At 40.0% G+C, this 26401-nt stretch overlaps 1 protein-coding gene and 1 long non-coding RNA gene across 5 annotated transcripts in view; both read right to left on the reverse strand.

Moving 5' to 3' along the window:
- LSM6 (LSM6 homolog, U6 small nuclear RNA and mRNA degradation associated) overlaps positions 1-8175 on the reverse strand; it is a 64449-nt gene extending 56274 nt beyond the window's left edge. Inside the window, exons 1-4 of one of the 3 annotated variants that reach the window (XM_057416752.1) lie at positions 7419-7899; positions 6787-6899; positions 5061-5174; positions 4350-4382 (exon numbers count right to left, since the gene is read on the reverse strand). In XM_057416752.1, coding sequence (XP_057272735.1) covers positions 4350-4382; positions 5061-5174; positions 6787-6880 — 241 coding nt within the window. In that variant the 5' untranslated portion in view covers positions 6881-6899; positions 7419-7899. Of the gene's footprint in view, positions 1-4116; positions 4383-5060; positions 5175-6786; positions 6900-7418; positions 7900-8038 lie in introns of those variants that run through there. The other 2 variants (XM_057416751.1, XM_057416750.1) reach the window with 2 other exon arrangements.
- A 7579-nt stretch (positions 8176-15754) lies between these two features.
- LOC130603179 (uncharacterized) lies at positions 15755-25344 on the reverse strand. 2 transcript variants are annotated; one of them, XR_008973077.1, is made up of 3 exons: positions 25297-25344; positions 18189-18396; positions 15755-16009 (listed from the first exon to the last, which is right to left on the reverse strand). It is a non-coding gene; the product is annotated as an uncharacterized LOC130603179 (long non-coding RNA). The 2 variants fall into 2 exon arrangements; XR_008973078.1 differs by having other exon boundaries at positions 25286-25344.
- Positions 25345-26401: the final 1057 nt, after the last annotated feature.

Genomic DNA, 26401 nt, shown 5'->3' on the forward strand with positions numbered 1-26401 from the left:
ACAGTGTGAGTCTCCTCTTACAAATTCAGCCTTTAAAAAAAAAACACCATCAAAACAACCCTTTATTTTAATTGGTAACTACTGCAACCTGGCCAGTGATTCTGCACTAGAGGAAAGGGTAGAGGAGGGGAAGGGAGAGAGATGGTGCAGGGCTCTTTCTGTATCTCAGTAAGAAAGGCCCAGCAACAAATAGCTTAATGATTGCTTTAATAAGACAGAATAAGATGAGGAATACAAACAGCAAGTAAATTGTACATCCCTTCGGGTGCTGGGCACCCCACACTCACGCAGCATTGGATCGAGCCCAGATGGATTTTCCCACAGTGCACAGAGCAGATGCAACCCCATCCATGGAGAGCAGCTCTCCCTTGCCATCACTTGAGCTATTTGATAATTTCCTTACAAGAAAACAACCTTCTTTCTTAAGGATGTTCTCATGAGGACTTGTCACTGCTGTTAGATAAGGGCAAGGCCAGGCAGGTGGTGCAATCGTGGCACCAAGTGGGAGCTGCCTCCGAGCTCTGCTGTTAATATCGAGCTGGTGAAGGTGTCCTGCAGACAAGGGGTCTGTGCGGCCCAGTGGAGACCTGAAAGCCATGCTGGGCGTGCAGCCCAGCTCAGCCCAGCCTGGAGTTGCTGTGTGTATCACTGACTCATAAATGTTCAAGGGTCCCTCAGGCAGGATCAATACAGCAGCTCAGGAAACTCCTCCTCCTGTCCCATTTCTCAGCCATGGAGAAGAGTTTGGCACAGGAACCTTTGAAACTGCTGGCTCTAGTCTGTTTGCTTTCAAAATGGACATGGAATTGGAGCTGGAGCTGGCCATGGGCACAGGTTGGCATATTAAAGACCAGGCATTGCTTTGGTGCCATCAGTCAAATGTTTGAAGGCTGCCATTTTGCAAACACTTTCATGCTTTCTTGAGTACTCTGAACAACACAGCTGAAACCTACACCTGTGGGGCACAGCTGTTTTTTTGGAGCTGAGTAAGAGCCTTAGAACTTAATGAGCCAATTGTACTCAAAAGGGCTCTTTATAGCTGTTTTGTCATTGTATCATGAAAAAGAATTCAAATAAATAATGTTAAGAGTGGTTTACGTTAGATTTCCTTTGAACTAGGAACCAGATATAGCAACAAACTGTAAAACTGAGTGGTCATCAGTGTATACCTTTAAAGAAAAGCTTTTCTAGCATGCTCTGCTCCCTTATACAGGGGCACTCCAGGCTTTAGTAGTAAGTAACCTGGCTCCTGGCTGTCCCATTATATAATGAGTACTTACTGCCTTCTTCCAGATTTGTTTTCTCTAGTTTCTATAGGCTAGGCTGTGCTGCTTTTTTTTTAAGGAGATTAGTTTGACTTTTCAAGTGCAAGAAACTTACACTGGATGTGGGGATGTAGGAAACCCAGAGTTACTGCTCCTCCTAGAGTCTGTCTCTGAGTGAATGTATGGAAGAGGGTGTGTATGGGGTGGCAGTTGAACAGCCTTGGTTTCATGAAGTGATCTCAAAGTACTATGTATGTGAATGCAGCTTTTGTCTTTGGAATTCAATTAGTTTTTGTTAGTTTTGGATTACTGATTTTTGAGTGCATTCTTCTAAGACAAGATGGACAAGAACTTGTAAGTTATTCAAGAATGTTGTGTTGTCAGTCCTGATCTAGATGAGCCTAACAGTAAAACTGTTTTATACACAGGTACGGGGCAGGAGCATTAGAATATGGTAAATGAAGTAACATGAAGGCTGTGAGCATTAGTATTTAAGACACTTTTTTGTGTGTGAAGATGTATTGTTTGAAAGAGTGTTTGTATCTCCCAATGGGATAAAGATCTTATGAATCAGGTTGAGTCATTTTTAAGCATCAAGAGTTTGTGAAATACACCACCGTACTTTGATGTCTACATACATATACAATGGGATGCCTTACCTTAAACTTTAAATAGTGCTCCACATGATATTCTGAGAATTGTCTGAGCAGTGTCTGATTTGCTTGCAGCTAGTATGTTGTCCTACAGAATATACTTAGTTAAAATAAAATCTAAAAGATGAGTAAAACAAATCCAAGATGAATGTTATATCCAGCTCAAAATGAACTATCCAAATACTGGACTACATAACTGAAGTCAAGCTTAAATGTTCGCTTGATTTAAGCACAGGGGCTGAAAACTGAATTAAGGGGGGAAATCTTGTATATAAAAGTCAGTTATTGTGGAAATTGTTTAGTTTTTTTAGCTACCTTTGAAATTGGAGTATGATATACAACAGCTCATCTTTAATGCAAATATACCTATATACCTCAGACAGTAGCGTGACTAGTGACTTCACGATTTAGACTACATTAAAAAATGTAAGCATTTATATTAAATACATGTATTATCACATTAGAATATGCATACATTAAAAAAAGGTATGCATATGCTTAGCATGTAAACTATGTAGCATTCTCTAAGTTCAGTGTGTGATCAGATCATCTGAAGTAGCAAATTACAACTGAAAAATGTGTGACTAAAGCTGTAGAAAAAGAACTGCAGTTAAAGTTAGTGTTGCAAACTCTTGAGAGTAAACAGAAGTCTGGGCAAAATGTGTCGCTATAGGTGGGTAGATGGAGGAGGAGGCAGGAAAAGTGGAGAAGAGGGGAAAAAATTAGCCCCATTTTAAATTAAAATAGAGTCTCCAGGAATGAAAGCACACAGTAACCTGCCAGCTGCATACAGGTGACGAATGAGAAACTGCACACATGCTCTTTAGAAAAGAGCATGTTGCTGATTTGTATTTACATTCTGGACCCTTTTCAACCCTTGTCAGAAAGTGATAAATTACTGAAGCATATTCTAAAGTAGCATCTGTATTTGTATGTTCTCTAGTGGCTTCTGAAGTGTTTAATGTGGGAAGGTTAACTACTGACTGCAAAATAATTTTGAATTCTTCATTTATTTTTAATTCCGAAACCCACATTTCTCTCCCTTGGATAACTGATGCGTTACTGGTTCCTGCTTGATTTGGTATTTGGGAAAATGGGCCAATGTATTCATCCATGCACTAGGAGTATTTTTGTTCCTGGAAGCACTATAAACTGCCCAAAGAATAAAGCAGGGTGTCAGAAAACTCATTGTAAAATATTAGCTAAATAACCTCACTAAGAGTTACATTACCTTAACTTGTAACTTTGTCCTGAAGAAGAAGAAAACATCCTGAGTATCTGGACATTATGTGTAGTAACACTCAAATACCTGAACGTTCAGGGTTGCTTTTTTCCTTGTCTGACTGCATGTAAAAGGAGAAAAGATAATATAAATTGGAATAAGTATCCATGTGAAACTCACCTGGGAGTATTGTTGCAAAATATGAACAAACAAGTTCTGACTCCACTGCTTGCACAGAAGTTCCTCCTCCGTAAATGCATACCCTTTAGTTAGCTTAATGCACTTGTTCTCTTTTCTGGCTAGTACATAAAGAAGAGAATATATAGACAGCACTAGGTGGGGGGGGGGAAGTGATGGGAAAAAATGAACTCTCTGAAGAGAATATATAGGGCATGTTTACAAAAGCTTTTAGATTCCTATTGTTTTCAAGAGTAGCTTTAGGTATTAGTTAAAATTGCTTTTTACTGAAGAAGTCCATTGTGTTTGGTAGAGATGCAGGAAAAAAGGTAACTACAAGCTGAGTGAGGTAGGGTAGGGGTACAGAGGCAGGTGTGGCAGCTACTCACTGTGTTGGCATAACAACTGAGAACATTTAACCTGTAACTAACTTCCTCAGCTGGCACAGATCTTTCTTTTCACCCTTGGGGCTTTTCTTCCATTTGATTCAATTCTTTCCCCACCTCCAACTGTTGAAGTGTCACAGGTACATCCCCTGACTCAGTCTGCAATTCAACATTTCTTGGCCAGATGAACACTCTACCTGATGACTGTTGCTAGACTGGCATATAAATGTGACCCTGTGTTTTCCAAAACTGACAGGTCACTGTCACCAGAACATTATCATTTCCCTTCCCAACATCAGTTAAAACATTGTTTTCCCATCAATACAAGGCTATGATTTGTGATAACTCCATGCCTGCTTATCTTCCAGTCCATATTTCTGTAACAGCATAAATAAACAATCTGTTGCTTTGAATTAATCTTGTGGCACTATTACATGCTTCTTGCTTTATTTTTTTTTCCTGTGCAGCATAACCAAGCAATGCTTTGAAACAAAAACATCCAGGAAGTTTACATTGGTTTACATTTATTTAAAAAAAAATATTTAAACACTTGTGTATTTCATCTGTAGATTATCAACTACAAATCAAAGAGGGCTCATCATTTCAAAGAGGTTCACAAGTACAAAACGGCCTCCTTCTGGCACCTACATCCTCCTCTTCTGTGTACTTATGTACAACACTGTGAAAAGGAAAAAGCAGCACATATGAAGGGCCTGGTAAATAATGTGCAGAAGGCTGTTTATTTAAAATACCTTATTTCTATGGCTTGTAAAATGGCAGTGTAATAAATCGCATTCAGCACAAAGTCAGGAAACTCTTAAGTCCAGCTTAAAAAAAAACAACACTATCAAATTTACACATTATATATTACTTTGCTTCAGTATTTATTATATTCATAGTCAAACTATGTTCAAACTATGCTCCAGCAAATGCACACTGAAAAGAGGAAGAATAAAGCCAGCTACCCTGCAGCATTACTGAGGAGGGCATGAAAGAGTTTCTAAGCAGCAGAATTACAGGTGTCAGACACTAATGCTATGATTTTTCCACAAAAGCTGGAAATCCCAAGAACTTAAGGCAAAGCTAACAACTACCTATGAAGGAGGAAATAAGCTCCAAGGAAGGCTAGAAAAGAGCCTGCTTCTCTAAATGAATTTCAAGTTCAGAGGCAAAAAGTGCCACAGGAATGCAGAAAAGCATAGACACTGAAAAGAAAAACTGTAAAAAGTTATGGTTTCCAAGAAAGCATAAAGCTAATACTCTTACAGGCAGCTTGCTTACCCCTCAGCCGTTCCTCAAAATCAGAATATGAAAACACAATCTTCTAATGAGCAATAATATAAGGAGAGGGAGTTACCATTATTTCCTCGGATAAATGCGTCCCCATACTTGTTCTTTAATTGTCCATTTACATATTCTTCAGTCTGTTCCAGAGCTATATTCATATACCCATCCAAGCAAGCCAGGACACCTGAAAAGAGTAACAATTTAAAAGTGAAGCAACTTAAATTCTTTAAAATAAACAAAAAATGGAGTGTGCTTGAATAGTACTGAAAAAAAACCCTGTATCTTCATAACCTAAAAGCCCAAGCTTGGCCAGATAAATCAGTAGATCAGAGTATTCTTCAAAGAACTAAGCTGAGAGTGAGGAGCCCCAGGCACTGTAGTAGCAACTTTATTAGATGATGTAAGAGTAGGGGTTAAAAAGAAATCATTAAGATATAACTTGCAAAAGACTGACAATTCCCACTTTGAAAGTTTAAGTTGTCCCTTCTCGATTGTGTTTTAAGTCACACACCTGAAAAGAATCTGTGACATAGTGTAACTGGATAACCTAAGGACAAGGCTATATAAATTGAGCTTTCATCAAAACTTGTGAAGGATATAGCTAAAAAAACCCAGCCCTTTTAATACAGGACACCATACACATTTTTGTATTTATCTTCATGCCTAAAGATCTAGAATATTGGCTGCAAGTCTCTGTTTTGATGTAAACAAAGTTTGATGTCATCGTCAACTGACAAAGGATTTTCTAACGACACTGAAATATTACCACAAAAAAATTATGCTGTTTAATCAATGCAACTAAAGGAGAAATCTCTGCCATGTGTAATACAAGATACTCATCAGGAAAATCTGCATTTGAGTAGCCCTCATTTTAGATAAGTATTTATGTTCTCACTTCCCATAGCCCCTGTTGAAGGCTGTACCTTATTCACACAGTACTTCCTATGTGCTGGCAGCATGATGGCATTTTTTCACTTAAAATTACTCCTTGGTGCCTACTCCCACCCTTAAGGTCAGAACCATGTCCATCTACAAATTTAACTTGCCTGATCAACAAACAGATTATTCAGCTAAGAAACTGGATGTGGGGATTAACAGACGCAAAGAACTGCTCAGAGAATGCAATCTGATCTGATATTTGTGCACACATCACAACTTTTTAAAAGCTGCATTAGTTATCTCAATCTTGACCGTGTGTTGCGCACAGACAATACTACTACAAACTTTCTTCCTCTGTTTGAAAAACACCAGATTTTTTTACCTGGCATTAAAACTGGAAATACAGTGTATTGGCTGTAGTCAGGGAGGGGGAGAACTCCAGTCTGTGAATCCTCCTCTAGGACACACTCTCATTTTTCAGAAGTGTTATTGTAATATCTTCCATTAAATAATTAGGAATTAAAGTTCTTCTGCCAACTTGTAATGGTTTAAGGATTATTTTCCTTTACGTTCTTCTTTCCTTTGTTTCACACATAGGAAAAACTGACTGCTCACAAAGTTAAAATGCACCAAATAAACCAAACAGAACTCAGAACTCTTTTTCTCTAATCCTCAGTGCTCTGTGTAACAATATAAGAGCAAAAATTGTTTGTCCAAAATTAAAACTGCACTGTTTATTTTTCTTAAGCTACCATTCAGTAGTCCACAAAAGCAGTATTTTCTAACCTTTTTGTTCCCAGAGTGCATTCATGGTGGTTTCATTCTCTTCTTCCCTTTCTTTGCTTTTCAAATGCAAGGCATCTGTTCCAGCCTACCCAAACAATTATTGTACTCAGTGAGATAAATGGAGAACTTACCTCGATAATCAACTCCAGAATTTAATTTTACAACAACTGGTCTGCCAATGATCTGTTTTAGGAAGTCGCTGGGGGTTTGCTTCCGTAGGCTCATCTTTAGCTTCTGTAGTAAGCTGGAAAGTGAGAGAAAACATATGGATAAGCAACAGGCTTACATATGGTCTTTAAACAGTACAGACAGGCAGTCCCCTGGCTCTTAATACTTTCAGTAGAAAACATCTAATGAGGTAAAAGCAAAGCTGTAAAGATGAAGGTAGAGAGACTGTCCTAGAGTCACAGCATTAAACTTTCCTTTTGGCAGTTTTAAAAGTTCTGGAATTACTAATAAAAATCCTTGTTTGTCACATTGCACATCTTTAAACACCCAACAGAGCCAAAGGTCTCATCATCTCTGGAACACTAAAATGGTTTTACTAAAATTAGAGCTAAACCATAGTATGTATTGATATCTTTAGGGGGTGGAGTGAGGAGCCAGTATGTGCTCTATAAACAGAAGCCTGTGCTAGAACAGCAATAGGATTTTTTAACTCAGCTCACACATACGAGCAAATACATTTGAAAGGATGCCTTCAACTGAATCAATTAAGCTGGACTAATCTTAGAATTAAGGCCTGTGATTCAAATGTACAGACCTGAAAGACGCTGTCCTTCAGAAGTCTGCTCTTCAGAAGCCTTGGAACGAGGCCCCCTCTCTCTCTGTATTGCTTAACTTCTGTTTGAACGTCACTGCGTCTAACAGCCGCTCTGCATTTCAAATCAGTGGTAGGAAACGGTGTTAGTGCTGACACCCAACACAGTGCCAGCTTGTTGCTGCTCGCTTTTGTGGCAAATGAGCTACTCCAGCCGTGCAAGGACCGTCGCTGGTTTCCTACCGACACACGCTGTCCCTGTCCTGTGATGCCGGCACGGCGGGGTTGATAGCGCAGCCCTCCACACCCGAAGCTTTCCCGGGGAACAAGCACGGTCTGGCCCGCGGGTGCTGCCCCAGCGCCGCCCGCCCAAGTCGCACACGCTCTGGCGTTACGTGCGGCTGCGAACGCTGCCCGTTCAAAACCAGCTTAAACGGCGCGAAACGTGCTCCGCTGAACGCCCCGGACAAAAGCCACAAGCGCGAGACGAGACTGTCGCTTGCTTAACAAGACGGCTTACAACAACGGCTGTAACAGGCGACCCCACGGGGTACACACGCCACACGGGACCCCTGTCCCCGGCCACCTCTCCGCAGCCCGGCCCGGGCCCGCCCCACACTCACCCGCCGACTCCTCCTGCGCCCGTTCCCGGCTCTCGCTGCCCGCTGCGCTAGCGCCCAATCACCACCAGCCCGGCTACGGCACGGCGGCAGGGACACGCCGCGCCGCGCCTCAGAACGAGCGGGGCCGGGCCTGTGGGCGGGCTGCAGGCGGTGCTCCCGTTGGCTGGTGGTGTGTGCAGGCTCAGCAGCTCTTGAGTCGCGTTTCGCACCCGGGTCGGTGACTTTGTGTGCGCTCTCTGGCGCGGGGCACTCCGTGTGTTTGAGCGCTGTGGTGTCCAAAAGCGCTGCTGCTATATGATGTGACCCCCATCCACCGGGCTGTGGTGCGAGAGACCAGCCAGCTCTCCCTTAGCTAAACTCTGGGTTCTTCACGGAGATGCCCTATGGCTTACGCACAAAATAGCCTCTCATCAATTTCTTACGGAGAGTTTTTACAACCCATATGTAATTATATTCTGCTATACTGAGATCCTCTTCACTCAAAATCTTGTCTCAGATGGGCTTTGTTGAAGAAACAAGTGAGCATCTCACAGCAGCTGGTGTTGGTGTCCTTACTAGAGCTGGGCAAGAAGGTGTCACTCGCTTCATTCTACAGAGGAACGAGGGAACACAGAAGCTGAGGGGTTTTTTTTCAGATACCACCTGGAAAGAATATGGAACAAGAAGTAGTCAAATTTTTATCTTCTCACCCATCTTTTCACCTTTCCCCCAGCTAACCCCTAATGTCTTGGAAAATATCATCTTATTTTTTATAACTGATTTAGTGCTGTGACAGGAATTAATCAGTTGTGAAAGGTTCAGGACTGTATTTTTTCATTCTTCCATTATTGATTTAATATCTTGGTGCAATTTTTAAGTCTTGTGATATGAAGAAAATGTAGCATTGCTCTTCAGAACATGGATTTGTATTCTCTCTTCCTTTCAGAGCTGTTTATCGTCTCTTTTTGAACACGTATCCAGTAACAACTTTTCTCCCAAAGCTCAAGCTAAAAGGCGTTAAGAGGCAAGGCCTGCAAACCTGACCTAGCTCACCTGACTGTGCAGGCACGGCCAGGGAAGTTGGGCCATGTTGTGCCCATGTTTCCAAAAAACCATCACATTAATCAGGAGCATCCAAGTACATTTGATTGTATCAGTACTTGAAGCAGAAAAGAAACGAAAGTAGTTACTCCAGGGAGCAGGCTTGCAAAGTTTTATATTACTGCCACTATCACTGGCTTCAGTGCATTATATTTTGATAAGAGAGTATTTTAGTTCTCATTATTACCAATTTCCATGGTAAAGATTGGGCAAATAGATTTCTCATACGTGGGTTGGCAGATCCAGCTAGGGACATTTTGTGATTTGGGAGCCTTCCTCTTTGAATTATTTCTTATGAGTTTGTCTTTAGAGTTTGTTTTGTTTTGCTAGCCTTCAGAACCTAATGAGCTATTTTACCTCCTGCTCACTAGGTTGCTTTTTACCTAGCTTAGGCATACACTTAGGTACACTTTCTGTGTGGGGATACTTCAGTTGTTTGTTGTCAGTTAACAAGATCCTTCTACTTTCCTGCTTCTTACCCTATTAACCTAACAAACACATCTATTTTGAATCATGGGCATTGAGATTGGCAAGTTTTGTATCCTTAACTCCCCTCTTTCATGGTTTGAGACCAAATCATGAAACCAAATCATAGGTAATTTGCCCTTGGTTTGCCACAGGTCTCAAAGCATTCTCATATGCTGTTCTTAGTGGTAAGTTAACCTTCATGCAGAAAGCCATATGCTGCTGAGCATTTTGGCGTAGCGTGATTTGCACCTGGGAAGACAATTCCCATCTTGTACATGCAGGAAGATTATGTCACCACATCTGTTATTAGGCAACTTAAAGAATGTGTTATTTCCAGAGTGGCAAAAGCACAATGACCTCAGGAAAGGTGGTCTTCAAAGGATTTAAGTAATCCACATTCAGTGAACTCCTTAAAGGTTACAGAGCTTCAAGAGTGAAAATAAGGCTTAATTAGCTAATGATTCTGTTTGTTTGTCATCTAGATGGAAAAAGGATTTTGATCTAAAATATCGCATACCTTGTTATAAGCAGGTTCTTTTAAATACTGCTTTGCTTTATCCTTTCATAGTGTGCTATGACAGAGCTTTTTCAGCTGTATAACTCATTGAAATCAGCGAGATGCTGCCCTTGTGTTTTAATCACAATGAACTTGAAAGGTGAACATTGTAAGTGGTAGAAATTATTTATAATTTGGTAATAAAAGTTTATGTCTAACATTCCAAATTTCATACATCTGCTGTGTGCTGGCCTTGAGTCATAGAACAATTGCAATTGCCTTTACATTCGGCCTTAGATGAAAGGTCGTAACTTACAATGATAGAGTTCATAGTCATTCCCAGCTCACAAAATTTCCATATTAACATCTTCACCTCAAACATAAATGGTGACAAAGTTAAAAAGTAAAGAGTTGTGTTGGCCTTTGTCAACCGAACTTAATGATGGGAGTCAGTGGATCGTGTACAATTGCTCACTCTCAACCATTAAGCATCACAGATTGCTTGTTCAGAGGACCTAATTAAAACCTTAACAGTTAACTTTAAAAATGAAACAGGATTTGACAGTCTCTCTCTTTCTTTAATGCAGTAAAACCCACTTCAAGGAAGTTAGGAAGGTTTTTCTCTCCCAGCTACTTGAAATACAAAAAATTCCATAGAGCGAGGTGGCTATGTGTGGTACAGAATGCGTTAAAGGAAATGCCCAGTTTTTCTGCTTCTTGTGAGGTGCGCACTTACATAAGTTAAATACAGAAGAACAACAATCGAGATGACAAAAGAATGTCTGTGGCAGATTTTGAATTCAGCCTAAATAATCCCTGGTTACAACCAGCAGACGGAAAAAAAACCAAGCTGTAATAAATAATCCTCACCCAAAAACTGCGCCAGAGAGGACAAACCCATTCCGGCCACAATCACAGCATACCCCATGATTTTAACAATCAATTCTGGTGCCTTCCTAGATTAGAAAGAAAAGGGGCAAAAGTCGTTGAAAATTATGCAGTAAAGTAAGAGGCCAAGAATGAGTTTCAAATCTGGGGAAACTTACCTTGTTCCGAGCCTCTGAGTGTGTGGGGGCAGAAGGAGATGTCAGGCTCCATGAAAGACTGTCGAGGTGGACAAGCTCTGCAATTCAAGATTAGCACTGTTATTGCAGGTTTCCTGGGGGCCCTGAAGTAAACACGATGTTACACTTCTGGAGTTTGAGAGGTGGAACCTGAGGTTCAGCTCCCACTGAAGCTGGTGGAAGTTGCGTGATTTACTTCTCTGTACTGAGGCTGCATCTATGAGCTGTTCAAAATTCACCTGAAATCTCAAAACAAATCCATCTCCATGAGCTTGTATCAAAAATATAATGGTTAGATTGATAGTTGTCACAGCTTGGTTTTAGAAACCTCGGCAATGGATCCTGGCTGTTGAACAAACCGCGCACTGCCCTGATCCAAAGCTCTTCCAGTGGATTCAAGATTAGACTCTCAGCTTGCAGATCCTTTCCATCCACTTTGGATCAAGAAGGCACCACACATGCTTTCTCCACAGCTATCCCATGGGATTCCATGAGAAGAAACCTTAAACAACATGAGTGGCTTGTTTGGTTTTTCAGTCCTGAAACAACTCCTGTGCCTGAGGAGTGGGGATTATCTTTCCCCTCATTGCTGTGGGCCCCAGGCTATTGTCTGGTAGGAGCTAGTGGGTACCTTGGCAAGCTTTCTGGTAAACAGGGTGCTATCAGCAGGTGTTCAGGGAGCTGGGGAAAATGAGATGAGAGCTCTGCTCATCGTAAAGAAAAGTAGTAAAGAAAAGGAAGATTGACAGAAGCCTACAGAGTTCACTTAAATCCCTGCAAGTTCCAGGGAGTGCTCTCCTTGTCTTCCTGAAGGGACAAGATTTTTCCTGAGCCTTAAGAGGTTTGACATCCTGCTTTGACATCCTGCTTTGCATGCATTTGGATGGGAGAGTTCAAGACTTTCAGTATTTGAATGATAGCCAATCTGTGCCCACAAGTAAAAAAGCAAAAATTTATTTTCCACTTAAATGAAGGCTTAGTTAGCCAACATTATTTCCCATGCTATGCTAAGATCATCAGAACTGCTGATTCCCAGCCATGTTCTCAATTAAAAAGTTAATGCATTTTTAAATTGGACCTTAGTCAAAAAATATTGGGTCTGTGCTGCAGATTTTAGGTAGAAGAGCTTAATAAAACTCTGTCTTCAAGTTCTTATATTGTGCTTGCCACCTTGGGATGTTCATGGATTAAGTGATGTGATTAACTTTTGTCACATGTTTGTCTCTCCTACTTTCTGTCCAGTTAAAATACAGTTTGACAAACCATGTGAAAATTGTGCTTTCTATTAAGTAATGTTTGGAAGCTCCAGTTGGGGTTTTTTTTTCAATGCTTGGCTAGAGTCTACCCAAAATATGATGGAATTGGACACAGCCTTTTGTGTTTAGACTTTCTAAAATATTTACATCAAAGAAACACACATTCTCTGTTTTTTCCAGTGTGGAATATCAATTTCAGATGACATCTCAATGTAAACTTTTCCATAGCCAGTTCGATGATGCTAATTCAGTACTTCAGGTTGAAAACTCTGGTGTCAAGTTTAAGCACAGACACGGGCTGAGGTAGTTACTTTAAATTGACCTGCTGGTGTGAAGCATCTGCAAAGTTAGTTCCCAGCTCCCACAGAATCCTTCTGATACAGAGCTGGGGGTGTGAAGTAAACATGAGGCAGTTTTAATCTGTAGTATGGTAAAAACAGTCCATACCATGTTCTGAAATGCAGTGAAGAAGGAAGATTAAAAAGTGTTCAGCCACCTTTCTGTCCGTCTCTGACCCTTTCCAATTAAGGCTTCAGCTAATGCTCAGGGAAAGAAGTGTAATCTGACACATAGGACAATGAAGTCTTTTTTGGGAACTGACTGGATCTCCCGTCACTTGACTTCTGCCCTCTCAAGCCAGTTTTCCCATTTATCTGACCCTCCACAGATATTTCATTTACAGGGAAAATTTGTGTTTGCGTCTCCTCAGAAAGATCCCAAGAACCTTTCCATGGATTTCAGCCAGAAGTGGATTAGGGACCAAGCCTAAAATAAATTGAGTAGTTTTTTTTCTATCCACACATTTCAGTCCTGGAGAAATTGTAAGACATAAGCCTGAATCCAGCAGTGCTACTTCATGGTGTGGAGCAGCTAGCACAATCTAAGTAATAGTTGTAATAGTAGCAAATTGAGTTTTATTGACACAGACCACAACATTACATAAAAAAGAAGTGTAGATAACTGTGAAATTCAAAGCGTTTGCTGACATATACTAAGAAAAAATACTGGGAAATGAAGACATGAAAGAAGAGATGAAGGTTTTAGACTCTGGGCTTGCAAACCTTTAGGGTTTTTTTGCTATTGTATATTTGTACAGTATGCAGATAGCTGAGTTTGCCTGTGTGAGGAGCACCTTCCTGGATATTAGCTGGACTGGAAGGCATATGTGGAGGCTATAAAGTCAGTGTTTACTCTGCTGATACCCATTACTGTTGTGAGGATACTGGAAATGGGCAAAAATGATGGTGTTCATTGTAACTTGGAATACCTGGGTTCCCATATGCCTCTGCCAGAGGCTTCCAGGGTGACCTTGGGTGAATTGCATCCTCAGTGGCTCAGTTCCCGCATTCAATTAACAGAAATTTGATTAGATGGGAGAAGTCAGTTTTATTAGTATAAAATATTTTTAAGTGGAGGGGAAATAGGGAAGATACATGTATGAAATCTCAAATATTCCTGGTTTCAGTAATTTAAAATATAGATATTTAACTTACTGTTAATCCAGGAAGTGAAACAATTAAGTATTTAAAATAATGGAGATTGTAGCATAATCACTTTGTTCTTTCTGTGCCTTTACTAACTGGAGACGTTAATTTCTTTAGAAGTAAAATGTGATTTAATGTCAATGTTAGGTCACTTGAAGAGCATTTGTGAGCTGCTGTTTTCTGATGGCCCTGATTCTTGGCCATTTACTACAGAATAATTATTTCTGAGGTTAATGGAACAAACCAGAGTGTGATTATTTTGTAATATAGCAACAAAAATACGTAAAATCAAAAGGGAGGACTAGAAGCTGTATATATGTGAGATAAACAGTTTTGTTAGGAATAGAACAAAATCATAAAGTTTCATATTAAGTGAAAAGTTAATTTTAACAGTATATCATACAGCTCTCTTTTTAACTTTATTATAATTCCAATGGATACCCTAGCCAAAATAAGAATGCTATCTATAAATATAGATCTGTCAGTATTAGTGTCACTGCCTGTGATCCAGTCACCGGGGCCTGTGAATGATATAAAAGTTTCAAAGGTAGTATAACCTCAAATGTGATGTTCAGATCCGATTTCCTGGTGTTCACACATGCAAGATAATATTCCTATATACTTTAGTTCTGACTACTTTTACAAGAAAAAATATATTGCTGGGAAAATTATATAAAACAATATTGAAGGTTATGTACTAACTTTTCCAGATGACTGTGGTAAGGGGTATGGATGAATATTATCTTCTAGGAAAGGGGAATGATGCAGGGCAACTGACTCACTGTTCTGTGGTCCGTTCTTTGGCTTTCAGGCAAAACTGCCATATGTGCTATCAGTGCAGCTCCACTAGTCCTAAAAATTGTAGGAGCTTTAGGGCAAAAACAACACCTATGTTTTCTTACTCATCTAATCCTACCTAGAAGATTTAGAGGAAAGTAATGTAAAGGGCCTATAGCAATCCAGACCACCTGTCATCAAAAATTGCACCCTTGCTGCTGCCAGTGGACCTGAATGGGTGCTAAAAACAGTGGAGAATGCTAAGAAGGCATGCAGTATAGACAAGACTTGTGACTGTGAAACTGAAAAGGTTCAAAAGGCTCTTCTGAGAAGAAAGATGATACAAAAGCCTGATCAGTAGTCCTTTCAGGCTTCTGTGGCTAGGAGGGTATTGGCAACATTGCTGTAAAATGGGTTATAAATCCTTATGACTTGGATCATTAAAGAACTACAGCTCTCATTACTTCACTCTGCTCTGCTCTACATAAACAGAGGACTTCGTTCTACAAGAGAACAGGAAGAAAATCACCTCCATATTCAGGAGAAGCTGGAAGGTGAAGAAGCAAGCTTGCTCATACCATGAATTTCTTTTCTTTGTTTTCTTGTTTCATTTCATGTCCATCTCCACTGAGTGACACATGCTCTGGTTTCCTCCATGACATATGTGGAGTCCTCTGATCTCACTTCATCAGACCATATCCCAAACATGTTATCTTCACAGATACTACATTTTTCCTATGCACTTGCCTTCCTTATCCAAATAATTTTGGTTTGGTATGATTTTTTTTCTTTTTTATGACACTGACACTACCAATTGATTTCACATAATGCACACAGCGCAGCCTAAATATATCTATCTATCTCTGGATATAGGGTTCAGACATTAAAATCAATGCCTTGGAGGTGAAAGGCTTCATCGTCCATAAATAACTCTTGAGCTACTCATTTCAGCTCCTCATTCAGAGTATCAACAACGGAGTGTCATTTGGAAGGTGAAATTTGAAATACACATACTATGCTGAAGTTTCCTCAATTCAAGGAAATTCTAATGGAAATGGGGAATAGCAGGGAAATGGGGAATTTGCACAAAACGGTTAAAGAGTTTTATTAACTTTTAAATAATAAATACCTGCAGTAATTTTAGCCCATTAATGAACAAATAATCACATGCTGTGTGAACAATTCAGGGGTACACCAGTAAATGATGCAAATTTCCACTTTGAAAGAAGCAAATCAAGTGTTGGACAGGCCAGTCTGGAGATGCAGGATCTGTTCCCGCTTCTGTTGCTGAGCTGCTCTCAATGTTAAGACAGGTCATCTCACCTCTCTGTGTTTCAGTTTCCCTCCTGTTAAACAAGGAGAATTATATATCTAAAGTGCTTTCAGATCAATGGATGAAAACTTTATATAATAGCAAGGTATTATCAATATCCAAAGGATGCCATTACGATGAGAGATGATATGTACTAATATATATTATAATATAATTATATAATAACATAATGATATGATGATGAGAAAATTATCGGTAATTATTTATTATTTTCTTTGCTGTTTAGGAGGTATTTTTCTACTGTCTTTATTTTCTAAAGTCATATGCATAAGAGCTGAATGTTGTCACTTTCTTGCAGAACATAAAAAGTCTTTTTTTATCTATATGATATAAGGATGAAAACCAGGTTAAATTCTCATATGTTATTTCCCTCAAGGCTGGAGGGCCAAAGTCAAAGGGAAAACCTAATGATTTACTGCACAAGAAAGTGCAAAATCTATGCATTAATAAATTCTATAGGACTGTCTGTTCATGCTTTACTCATATTGTTATTTAAGCTTGATTTCTTTTATTTATTTTTTTTTAGGAATTGGAAAAAAGGGATCACTTTCAAAAATTGCCCCACATTAAATAATCCATGTTTAAGAAATTGTGTGTTTATTTTTAAAGTAACCTATCAGACTACTTTTTCCTTTTGACAGCAAAGCAGATTGCTTATCTTCCATATTTTCATAATGAAAGCTCCCAAGCACAGGATACTGTGGCAGATTTACAGCCTGTGAGCAGCAGAACTGACAGGCATTTTAATATGAAAGGAGATATGATGTCTTTAATGTACAGTGATGTCACTTCTAACAAGGTAGAAGCCTGCTTTCTGCACTGCAATCACCATAAGAAGTGAAACCTGTCTGCTTCAGGAGTGACCTTTTAACCCAAGAAAAGGTCACAAAGAATAGAAAAAAAGATGAGACTCTGCTTACTCAGGTGGAAGGGCACACTGATGTTGGAGGAGCAAGGCTATTGTGGATGTGCATTATCTCCAGGAAGTTGAAGCTAGAAATAGTCTAGCTAGAGCTAACCTTGAGAACAGAAAAAGAAAGGATAATGCAAATCCTCAAGGGAGTGATAAACTGAAAGCTAGATTGCCTGTTGACCACCATTTTTCCTTTTATCCAGCATTGATTTGACCTAATAACTTGAAAGTGATATTGACAGCAACACAGTCTAGCATTAGCTGGACACATGATTACTTCACTGATAAAAAGGACAGCAACCCAGTACCAAGCCATGGGTCTTTCATTCTACATTAGTCCAAGTATTTACTACTTTGACTAGGAAATATTTGCCAGTGATTTTAAAGGCTGATGTACAATGTGAATTTCTTAAGTCCCTTCTTAAATGTGCTTCCAACTACTGACTAAAAAATTTTATCATGTAATTTTGAAGCTGCACCATTCTTAAACCTTGTATGCAAGAACATAAGATGAAAATGCCATAAAATGGCAAGAAATCTTAAGGTCCAGTAAATATTTTGTGTTAGCATTAGGCTGGTGACTTTGGTTAAAGACCGAAAATTAGAGTATGTGGGTGTCTGGCTGTCTATCTATCTATCTATCTATCTATCTATAGACTTACCTCCCTCCCTCCCTCCCTCCCTCTCAAGAGATTCACTTCCTCTAAACTGAAATTCAAGAAAATTAACTTTGAATATGTCTTTTGGTATTTTGGCATTTTTATGTTAAAGGAACAAACATCTTAAAGGAACATCTTAAAGGAACTAAGGGACAAAAGGAGCAACATAAAAAGTAATTTTGCTGTTTTCTACTATGTTTGCAGAAGTGTTTATTTTAAGAAAAAATGCTTTTCAGCAGGATCTGAACCATCATGTTTCCTAGCTGAGGTACTAGGCCACTAGAACAATAATATTCATATAAGGCAAAACAAGGAGAAAATCCCAGTGTTGGCTAATTTGTATAGTGTTATCCCCCAGAAGAAGTGTTGATATCAGTACAGCTGCATATCTGTGTGTCCTGCAAAATCAGAAATGATGGCTGACCTCATGAAGATGTCTGTAATGTTCCACGGCTAGTCCTGCTTTGTTTTGAATTTAAGCTTTATAAATGAGTATGTTGTTAGAGGTGATATGTTTGGTTTTATCTTACTCCAAAACGACTCTCTCTCTTCATCCCTCTTCAAAATGGAGGGAAGAGAAACTGCAAATTCAAGTTTACATATAGAAATAATCAACTCACATTTCAGTCGCAAATGTCAGAAATACTGGCAGTATCAGTGAATCCTTCTCCCCATTCTGAGCCTGTTCTTCTGACAGCAAAGGAACATTTCAAAGATAAGCCCTGTGTATGCTTGGAGATACAATAATATATTCTAATTATATTTTCCAAAAAGTAAAGATACTGGGAAATTAAGTATGACGTGATACTGCTATAGATCCATAGATCCCTGGAAAAAAAGTAAAAATCAGATGCAGTTAATGTAAGTGAATGGTTTGAAAAGTCCTGTAGTAGTTTTTAAAGATCCTGTGTCTGAAGACGAAAGCAGCTTGACAGACACAAGGTGTGAACTGCTTCGCTTTCCATGCTACCTTATATCTGTCAATATATTGGCAATGGAGCTGTGCCAAGGGCAGTCTCAAAAGGCAGACTGTCACATTTCTCAAAAGATGAAACATCCCTAAGTGTACAAAGAAATCAGGGACACAAGCTGATAGACAGGAGCAGCCCTGCAACTCTAACATTTCATGGCTAAGTTCAATGAGTGAGTCCTTTAAAGGATAATTGAATTGATGAAAGGCTTACAGTTGCCCCGATTAAACTTGTCCTTTTTCCACCTGTAAGACTCATGATAGTTTAAGCAAAAATCGAGGAAGAAATTCAGGACAGAGATATTCATAAGCACTTTGAAAATTGGTCTCAGATGAAAAGCTTGCTATTTGTTAAGTCACATGTGCCATTTATCCACACAAAGAATCCTGTTGCCCAAGAAGTGTTATTTGCAACATCCCCTTTTCTTCCTAACTAAGGATTTGTAAATATTTTTAGAACATGTCTCACTGCTTCATGACTCATTCCCCTTATGATCTTTGGTATTTTTCCCATTTGTGATTGTGTAGCATCCCTGTGGCATATGGTCACCGGGGAAAGTATTATTAGGAAAAAAAATCAGGTATTTTAACTATTTTTAATGACTGTTTGAAGGCCAAAATGTGGAAGAAGAGCCACATCAAAGCAACATTTTCAATCTATTCCATTACATTAACCAATCTTATTGTTTATTCGTGCTTTCCATGCTGTGTGCCTCTTGTATCTTTGTTTATAACTGAATTGTAAACTATCTGGGGAATGCGCTTTGCTTTGATGAGTGCTTATACAATGCCAAGTGTAAGAGTGTGATGGCCAGTGACCTACGTCATTAGGTGTTATGATAATACAATTTTAATAAATACATATTGGACTAGGAACTCATAAATTCCTCCTTTAAAAAGCCTTGGGTTTAAACCTATACCTGATAAGCGATTTGTTTTGTTGCTGTTAATGTCTTTTTTACTCAGAAGGTAGTAACATTCTTCACACATTCAGCAGTTACGTGATTCCTTTCAGAGAATGAGGGTTGTACCCTCAGATAGGTAACAAATCTGTTCATTTCACAAAATTTAGATAGCGTAGGGGAATGACACTTCTGTAAAGCAAATTTTCTTTGCCTGTGAATGTAAGTACTAGTTCACTGATATGTAGTGCATGAAGTTCAACTCATCTGTGTGCTCTGGCCATGATTCAGTCAAAAATTTAGTGCCAGCAAGCATATATTGTATTGAAAGTTGTCAGTGAGGATATGTGTATCTCTTATTCAGGCAGTTTGATATGGATGAACCCATTTGGACTCTAAACACCTCTGAAATAAAGCCTGAGCTGAGTTTTTGATGGTTTAGTCTTGTATAAGTAACTTAATGTGGTGGCTTACAAGTTGTTTAAGACCTAAGACCTTGTTTGCATGCTTACACTCTGTCACTAAATGTATATATATATAGATATACCTTTCATACATACATATATGTTGAGTATTCTGATAGATTTTTTTTTTTGAGAAAAATAGATTTCATTCACAGTTTATATATAAGGCTGGTACAATTACATATTCAGACTAGTTGCACTGTGTAAGATCGATGAAATAATATACCATGTGCTTTAAATATTAATTTTTCTTCTTTAAAAAAAGGCTGGGTTATAACTGCAGTTTTTTTCTTTCACCCAGACTGGTTTTGAATTCTTTCCACACATACAGTATCATTCACCATTCTGTTTAAATAACCAGACTGGTGAGAATGTTTGACTTTCTAAGGCACCTTCTCTTTATGGAGAATTAAAGGTCATAGCTGGAAAACTGGCCATCTGAGCTCAGTCATTTCTATGTATTTTCTTAATTTTTCCTGGTTAATGGTCCTTTCAAATTCAGATTGCATGCTTAGTTCAGGCTTGCATCAAATGCTCCCCAGAAATAGCAGCTCACAGTGGGAAAAGATAACCTATTTCCTTCAAGCACTGTAGCTCTATCTGTGAACTATGGGGATCACATGAAGATTGATTAAATTTCTGCAGACACCTAATGCAGAAAAAAAGTAGACATTTTCTCTCCTTGTCCATTTCAAGGGATAGCTATCTCCAATTCTAGCCACTTGTCTCTGAGGTCTGAAACTGGCCAAGTCTGTTTATCAATTAGGGGGCCAGTGTTTAGAACAACATTCAGAGTATAATGGTAATGGCTCCAAGGAACCATATTAGTATTAACCTCAATGCTAGGTCATGCACTATCCCTTTTAATGAGGGATGTTAGGGCTTCCCAGACAGGTGCATTTTGAGCTGAAGAGTAACATAACCTTTTCTACCTTACCATGTCAGGTGGGAAATTTAAGTCCACCTATTTCAGGTGAACTGAAATAAGCTTGCTCAGCAATATAGATAATTTAATTCCTCAGCCATCTTTCCTTTTTATCTCCTGTTGACATGCTACAAACTATAAACCAATAATAGAAACCACATTCATATAAACATAAACCTTATGGAGGTGTACTGGAGGTGTGCAGTAGGCTTTGTGCCCTTCTTGTTCACCTCTGTGAACTGTAGAATTGGGGTGCTGCCAGTGAAGAGGTAATGTATGAACCTGGATACTGACGTTGGGGTCCCCCTGTCTCTGTCTGACAGACTACCTTCAAAAGCCTCAGCAACCTCACCCTACCTGAAGTGCAAGCCCAAAGGCTTGGGGGGGGGGGGGGGGCGGTTGGTTGCAAACAGGGATATATGAGTTTGCTAGTCTTTTCCTGCATGGTGAAAAGCAAGACTGCTTTTACCAGTCTTTCTCCCTTGGAGTTTCTATTTTAAAATATTATATGCATTAGAAAATTGCCAACTTCAGATTATAATGAAAAGTTTCCTGGGAACCACAACCTTGTTATCTGTCCCACAATGGGCTCAGTCATAAAATAAGCTTGAAATATACCCTATTTCTCTTCAGGTTTTGGGGGATAAAAGCAGTTCATTCCATTAGCCATCAGTCAGGGACAGAATAGCTAGAAGATCTGAAAGTGCTGAATCCAGGTATCATTATTTATGGGTGAGACGCAGCATGATTTGGTGAAATATGCTGCTTTCCCCAAGAGTTACATACGAATTCCCACTTCAGTGCTGCTTTGTAGTCTTGGATAAGCCGCCTAAACATTTTGTGACTTGGCTTCCCCTTTTATAAAAAACACATAATGGGACTTACCCTAAGAAAATATGTTGGCATTGTAAAGCACTTGGAGGCAGTGACAGGGGCTCTTTACCACGCTAACAATAGCAGTGATCTTTAAGGCAGGACAGCTGAGAGAGGCACTGCCTGCTCTGCCAGGAGCGTGGAAACAAGCAAGTCTGTTGAGCAGCAGGCACAGCTACAAAAGCTTGGTGGTGCCATAGAGCCCTTGTGGCCACTGGGCTATTCAGGCTACCAACTTCTGTTGCCTCTGCAGTGCTGAAAGGCCAACCAGATATTGTGACCCGACACTAAGGAAAGCTCTCTTGTAAGACTAGGATCATTAGTGCATATATAAAGGGGGGTATTTGCTGCACACTGATTTATCCAGTCTTTTAATTACATTAAAATAGGTGTAGCCAGTAACATGTTTGCAGTAATTTTTCATGAGGCCAGACTAAAGAATGAGCCCCTCTGCACTGTCTGAAACCATTTGAGCCCCTCCCTTATGTATAGGTTGAAATTACGGCAGCAGCCATAGCACAAGTGTGCCAGTACCTAGAGAACAGTCCAGTGCAGACCCATCAGTCAATGTCCTATTGATCATACTAACAAAAGTGGAGGAGTAGTGAGTCAGTGCTAAAATGCTGCCCTGATTTTATATTTGCACATTCTTCTAGAGCTAATGTAATTTCAATTATATCCTCTATAATTAAATATTATGAATAACCATGTGTTTTATTCAATTAAAGATGATCTGGAAGCATCAGTCATCTTTTTGCATCCAGTACAATGCGAAATTTCATTACACTGCAACACTTCTAGAGTGCAGCAGCAGCAATAGCTATGTTTCACGTGCCCTTCTTAATCATTCAGATCTGAGAAAAGAAGGTGGCTTTGAACTGCTTGAGGGACGGTGTGATTGGCATCAGGTATAAGCACGGCTCCTGTTAAATCTCTGGCTCTATGGTCAGTGAGAAACTCGTGCTGATCAATGCTACACAAACATAGCTGTCGACAATAAACCAAATCCATGACAGAAGGGAATGTTGTCTCATACCACAAAGTGCCACTTGTTAGAAGCAATGCTGTGTTCCTGAGTGGACAACTCATGGGCTAAGAAATAAGATGGCACCCATTTTTAGGATGACAGAATGCGATTTTTTGTCAAAACTTGTGGGTTGTGTACTAGTTATTTTACAATAGCAGTGTCAAGTGTTATGCTTTTTATGATTGTTGCGTAACACTAGAAAAAGTACATAGCTGACAGCTAAATTTATGTTTTTTTAATTATGCCCTTTACTAAACAAATGTTTATCCTGCTCTATATCAATACTTGATTTTTATATTTATCTATGTATTCATCATAAAAATACTCTTGCTATGCGGAATTACATATAACCACTTTTACCTTCCTCTCCATCTATAAAATACATTATGGAGTGTAATGTCATCAGGGCTCTATGAACAGGGTTCAGGAATGCCAGATACCTACTCTTATCTCTGCTGCTGTAATTCTTATGGGCCTGACCCAAACCCACGTGAGTTTCTGGAAAGGCTTCTATTTATTTCAGTGGTCTTTGCATGAAGTCCCAAGAAACATTTGCCAGTTTTTGTAGGGGAGAATTGTCGAATCATGGGACCCACTTTGGTGCTTTACGGACTGATCCTTAAAAAGGTGGTCTCCAAAATTTCTGGATCGTGTGCCCCTATCAGAAAAAAATTCTGAGCATGTACTCTCAGTATATGTATAATCATTTATTTATGAATTATATACATGTGCTAATACATTATGTACATTATAAAACATACACAAAATAGAAATAAGAAAAAGGATAAGCGAAAGATGAAATAGATGAAATAACATTTTTTTAAATATTTATTAATGCCACACAAAAACTATTTCTTCCTGCACCCTCATGGATGGTCTTGTGTGCATCCTACTTTGGAGACCACAGTCTTAGAGGGTCCATCCATTGGTAGTGGCAACTTTATATCATATACCACCCAGAAGTAGCTTAAACACAACTACTTGTGCATGAATCACAGCTTGGGAACCACTCATTTATGCCATTGATGAGTTTAAACACTTTACAAGCTTGTCAATGGCATAAATTGGAACAGGAATTTCTTTATTTGTATAAATAAATGCAATAATAGTGGAAATGAAAGATTTTGTCAGGTTTTTTATCAGATAAGTATACTGTTAAGAACATATCAAAATTCTTAATTGATTTACATCCAGTATTTTCCCTAAAATTATTTAGTAGTGATTTTTTTCTTATTAGTCAAAGTGGTTTGAAGTGGTCCTGGCTTCTCCAGAAGCTCTCATAAATCATTCTAAACAATACACATATCTTTGTTGTTTAATACTGGGTTAGCATGAGAATCTCAGTTCCAGCTATGCAGTTTGAATTGTTGTCGTCTATAGTTTCTATTGATGCCACAGCAGAAAGGGGGGGGAATCCCCAAGTTTCTGAGAATTTACAGGCAATTTCAAAATACCATTGCTATTTAGAGAACGCTCAGATTCAGACAAGAATCTTTGTCCTGGAGTTTCAGAGGCACTTGGAGTGCACCCTGAAGCACAAAAGAAGAAATGGAAATACTTTCATAAGGAATTACTGCTTCTGAAATAGGAATGCTTTGAAAAAGCTTACTGATATTTGGTTGATATTTGGCTGTCTTAAATTGTCTGCACTAGCGAATTTTCCACTATTGCTAGTCTACATGTAGCACGACCAGAGCCTCAGCTGTAGATGAGCCACTTATGTCCTTACCAACAGGTAAGAACCTTTTTCAGAGCAGATTTGGATGACACAATAATACGAATGACAGCATCTCCTGGTACATCAGAAGTACTGTAGCCTGAACTAAGCTGGCAGGCAAGCTCTAAGTACCTCTCTTCAGGCACCAACTGCTTTCTTTTGTGACAGTAGCCACTACTAGAAACCTTGTCACATGGGAAGACAGGGTTAATATACTCGGAAACTGTATGTATTTCATGTGAGTAGAAACACTTGTACAGAAGCTGTATGAAAATCTAAGGACTCCCGGCCAGCCGATTAAGGGAGAATGGGAGAATCATTGTGGAGCATGGCCAGGCCTGTGGCTGTCCTTGCTGCCCACTTGCAGCTTGCTGTCTTCTCTTGACCGACTTCTCTGGTGGATCAGAGCTTGTGTTTTACTCAAAATACCATCAGGACTATTGTGTGAGATGGATATTCTCAGCTATCTTTCTTTGGTCGTGTTTTCTAATGAAGAAAATAACTTTATGCCTGTATATCTGTCCCACCAAACAGGAAGTGTGTTTGCCATACCACCAAGTTACATGCAAATAGAGTGATGTACTTCCATAAACCCATCTAGACTTTCCATGCAAAATAGTTGTTTCTGAGCTGCCCATTGTCACTTAGGAGCAGGATCTTAGGTTTATAGTGTGTCATTACTGAAAGTATCAGCTCATTGTTGAGCAGCAAATGAAAAACAAATACAAGGCAAATTACACACGAGTGATTGCTAGAAAATGAAGTGTCATGGGTGAAGCTGATGTAATGCAAGTGGGGGATGCAAAACAATTTCTGAACAAGGACTATGTCCTTGTTACCTTACCAGTACCTTGCAGGTGCACAGCCCGTGACTTTCCAAGGCAGCAGGCAGCCAGCCAGCCTGCGGTCTGTCCATACTGACTGCTCATGGCATGCCTCTTTTCTTCCCACCCAAGGCTTACGCTGCCTTCCTGGCTGCCAGCTCTCACCTTGGTTTCTCCCAGCAACCCACCAGCTGGTGCGGGGCAGCCATCCTGCCACCACCTCCTTGACCAGGCACAGCCCCTGTGTCCCCCAACGCTTCCCACTAACTGGGGCAGCTGCCTCCTGCGTCTCCTGCATAGCCACCTTGATTGACTGCTGGGAGGGAGCCTGCCCTGTGCAGCCATGGCTGCTGAGGTGGATTTGTTCTGGCTGGTTCCTAATTGATGTGGGAAAGGGTGTCATGGGGGGCTCCTGCCACCAGCACAGGGGTTGCCTGGCCACCATGGCAGCTGGGGGATAACCAGCCAACACCAGCAGGTCGCTGCCTCAGTCAGCAGTGTGCCAGCACCCTGAGTGTCCCATAATGCCACCTCCTGCCACAGAAGACCCCCAAGAACCATGAGAGACAGCCAGTGGTAAACACCAGCCGTCAAGACATTTTGGTCTGGAAAAGGGGTGGTGGAGAGGGGATGTATCAGCTGTCTCTAAAGCCGTGACTGGGACAAGGAGAGAGTAAGCGTTGATTGTTTGCTGTTTTGATACATGCGCTAGTTTCAAAGGAGGGCTGCATGTGGCAGGTCAGAGCCTAGAAGAGGTGGCAATTCTTCATGTAATACCTAGGCAAGCTCTGTGGTGCTGTTTGGCACAGGTTTGGTGGGTGACGAAAGCTCAGAGGAGTGAGGACATGGTTGTTAAACGGGCAGAAACCACCTGTGGCTCATGGGAAGGCTGTATCATAAATTGTCAGAGGCCCAAGCAGTCTCTAACAGCATGCGTGCCAACAACGAGGACCAATTAGCTCTCTTATTACTCTGCTTTCTAGGCATCTGCCTTTGGCCACTACTGAGGACAAGGCACTGGGTGAGGTGGCCCTTGGTCTGGCCTAGTAGAGCTGTCTGGTATACCTGCCATTTGCCTCTGATGTGCTGCTACTTCTGGAATGGAGCTTTATAGTTGTACAGATGCCTGGA

This window comes from Pezoporus wallicus, unplaced genomic scaffold (assembly GCF_028554395.1).
Source record: "Pezoporus wallicus isolate ANWC-B61680 ecotype Strahan unplaced genomic scaffold, APGP_CSIRO_Pwel_v1 contig_7904, whole genome shotgun sequence".
Lineage (NCBI taxonomy): Eukaryota > Metazoa > Chordata > Aves > Psittaciformes > Psittacidae > Pezoporus > Pezoporus wallicus.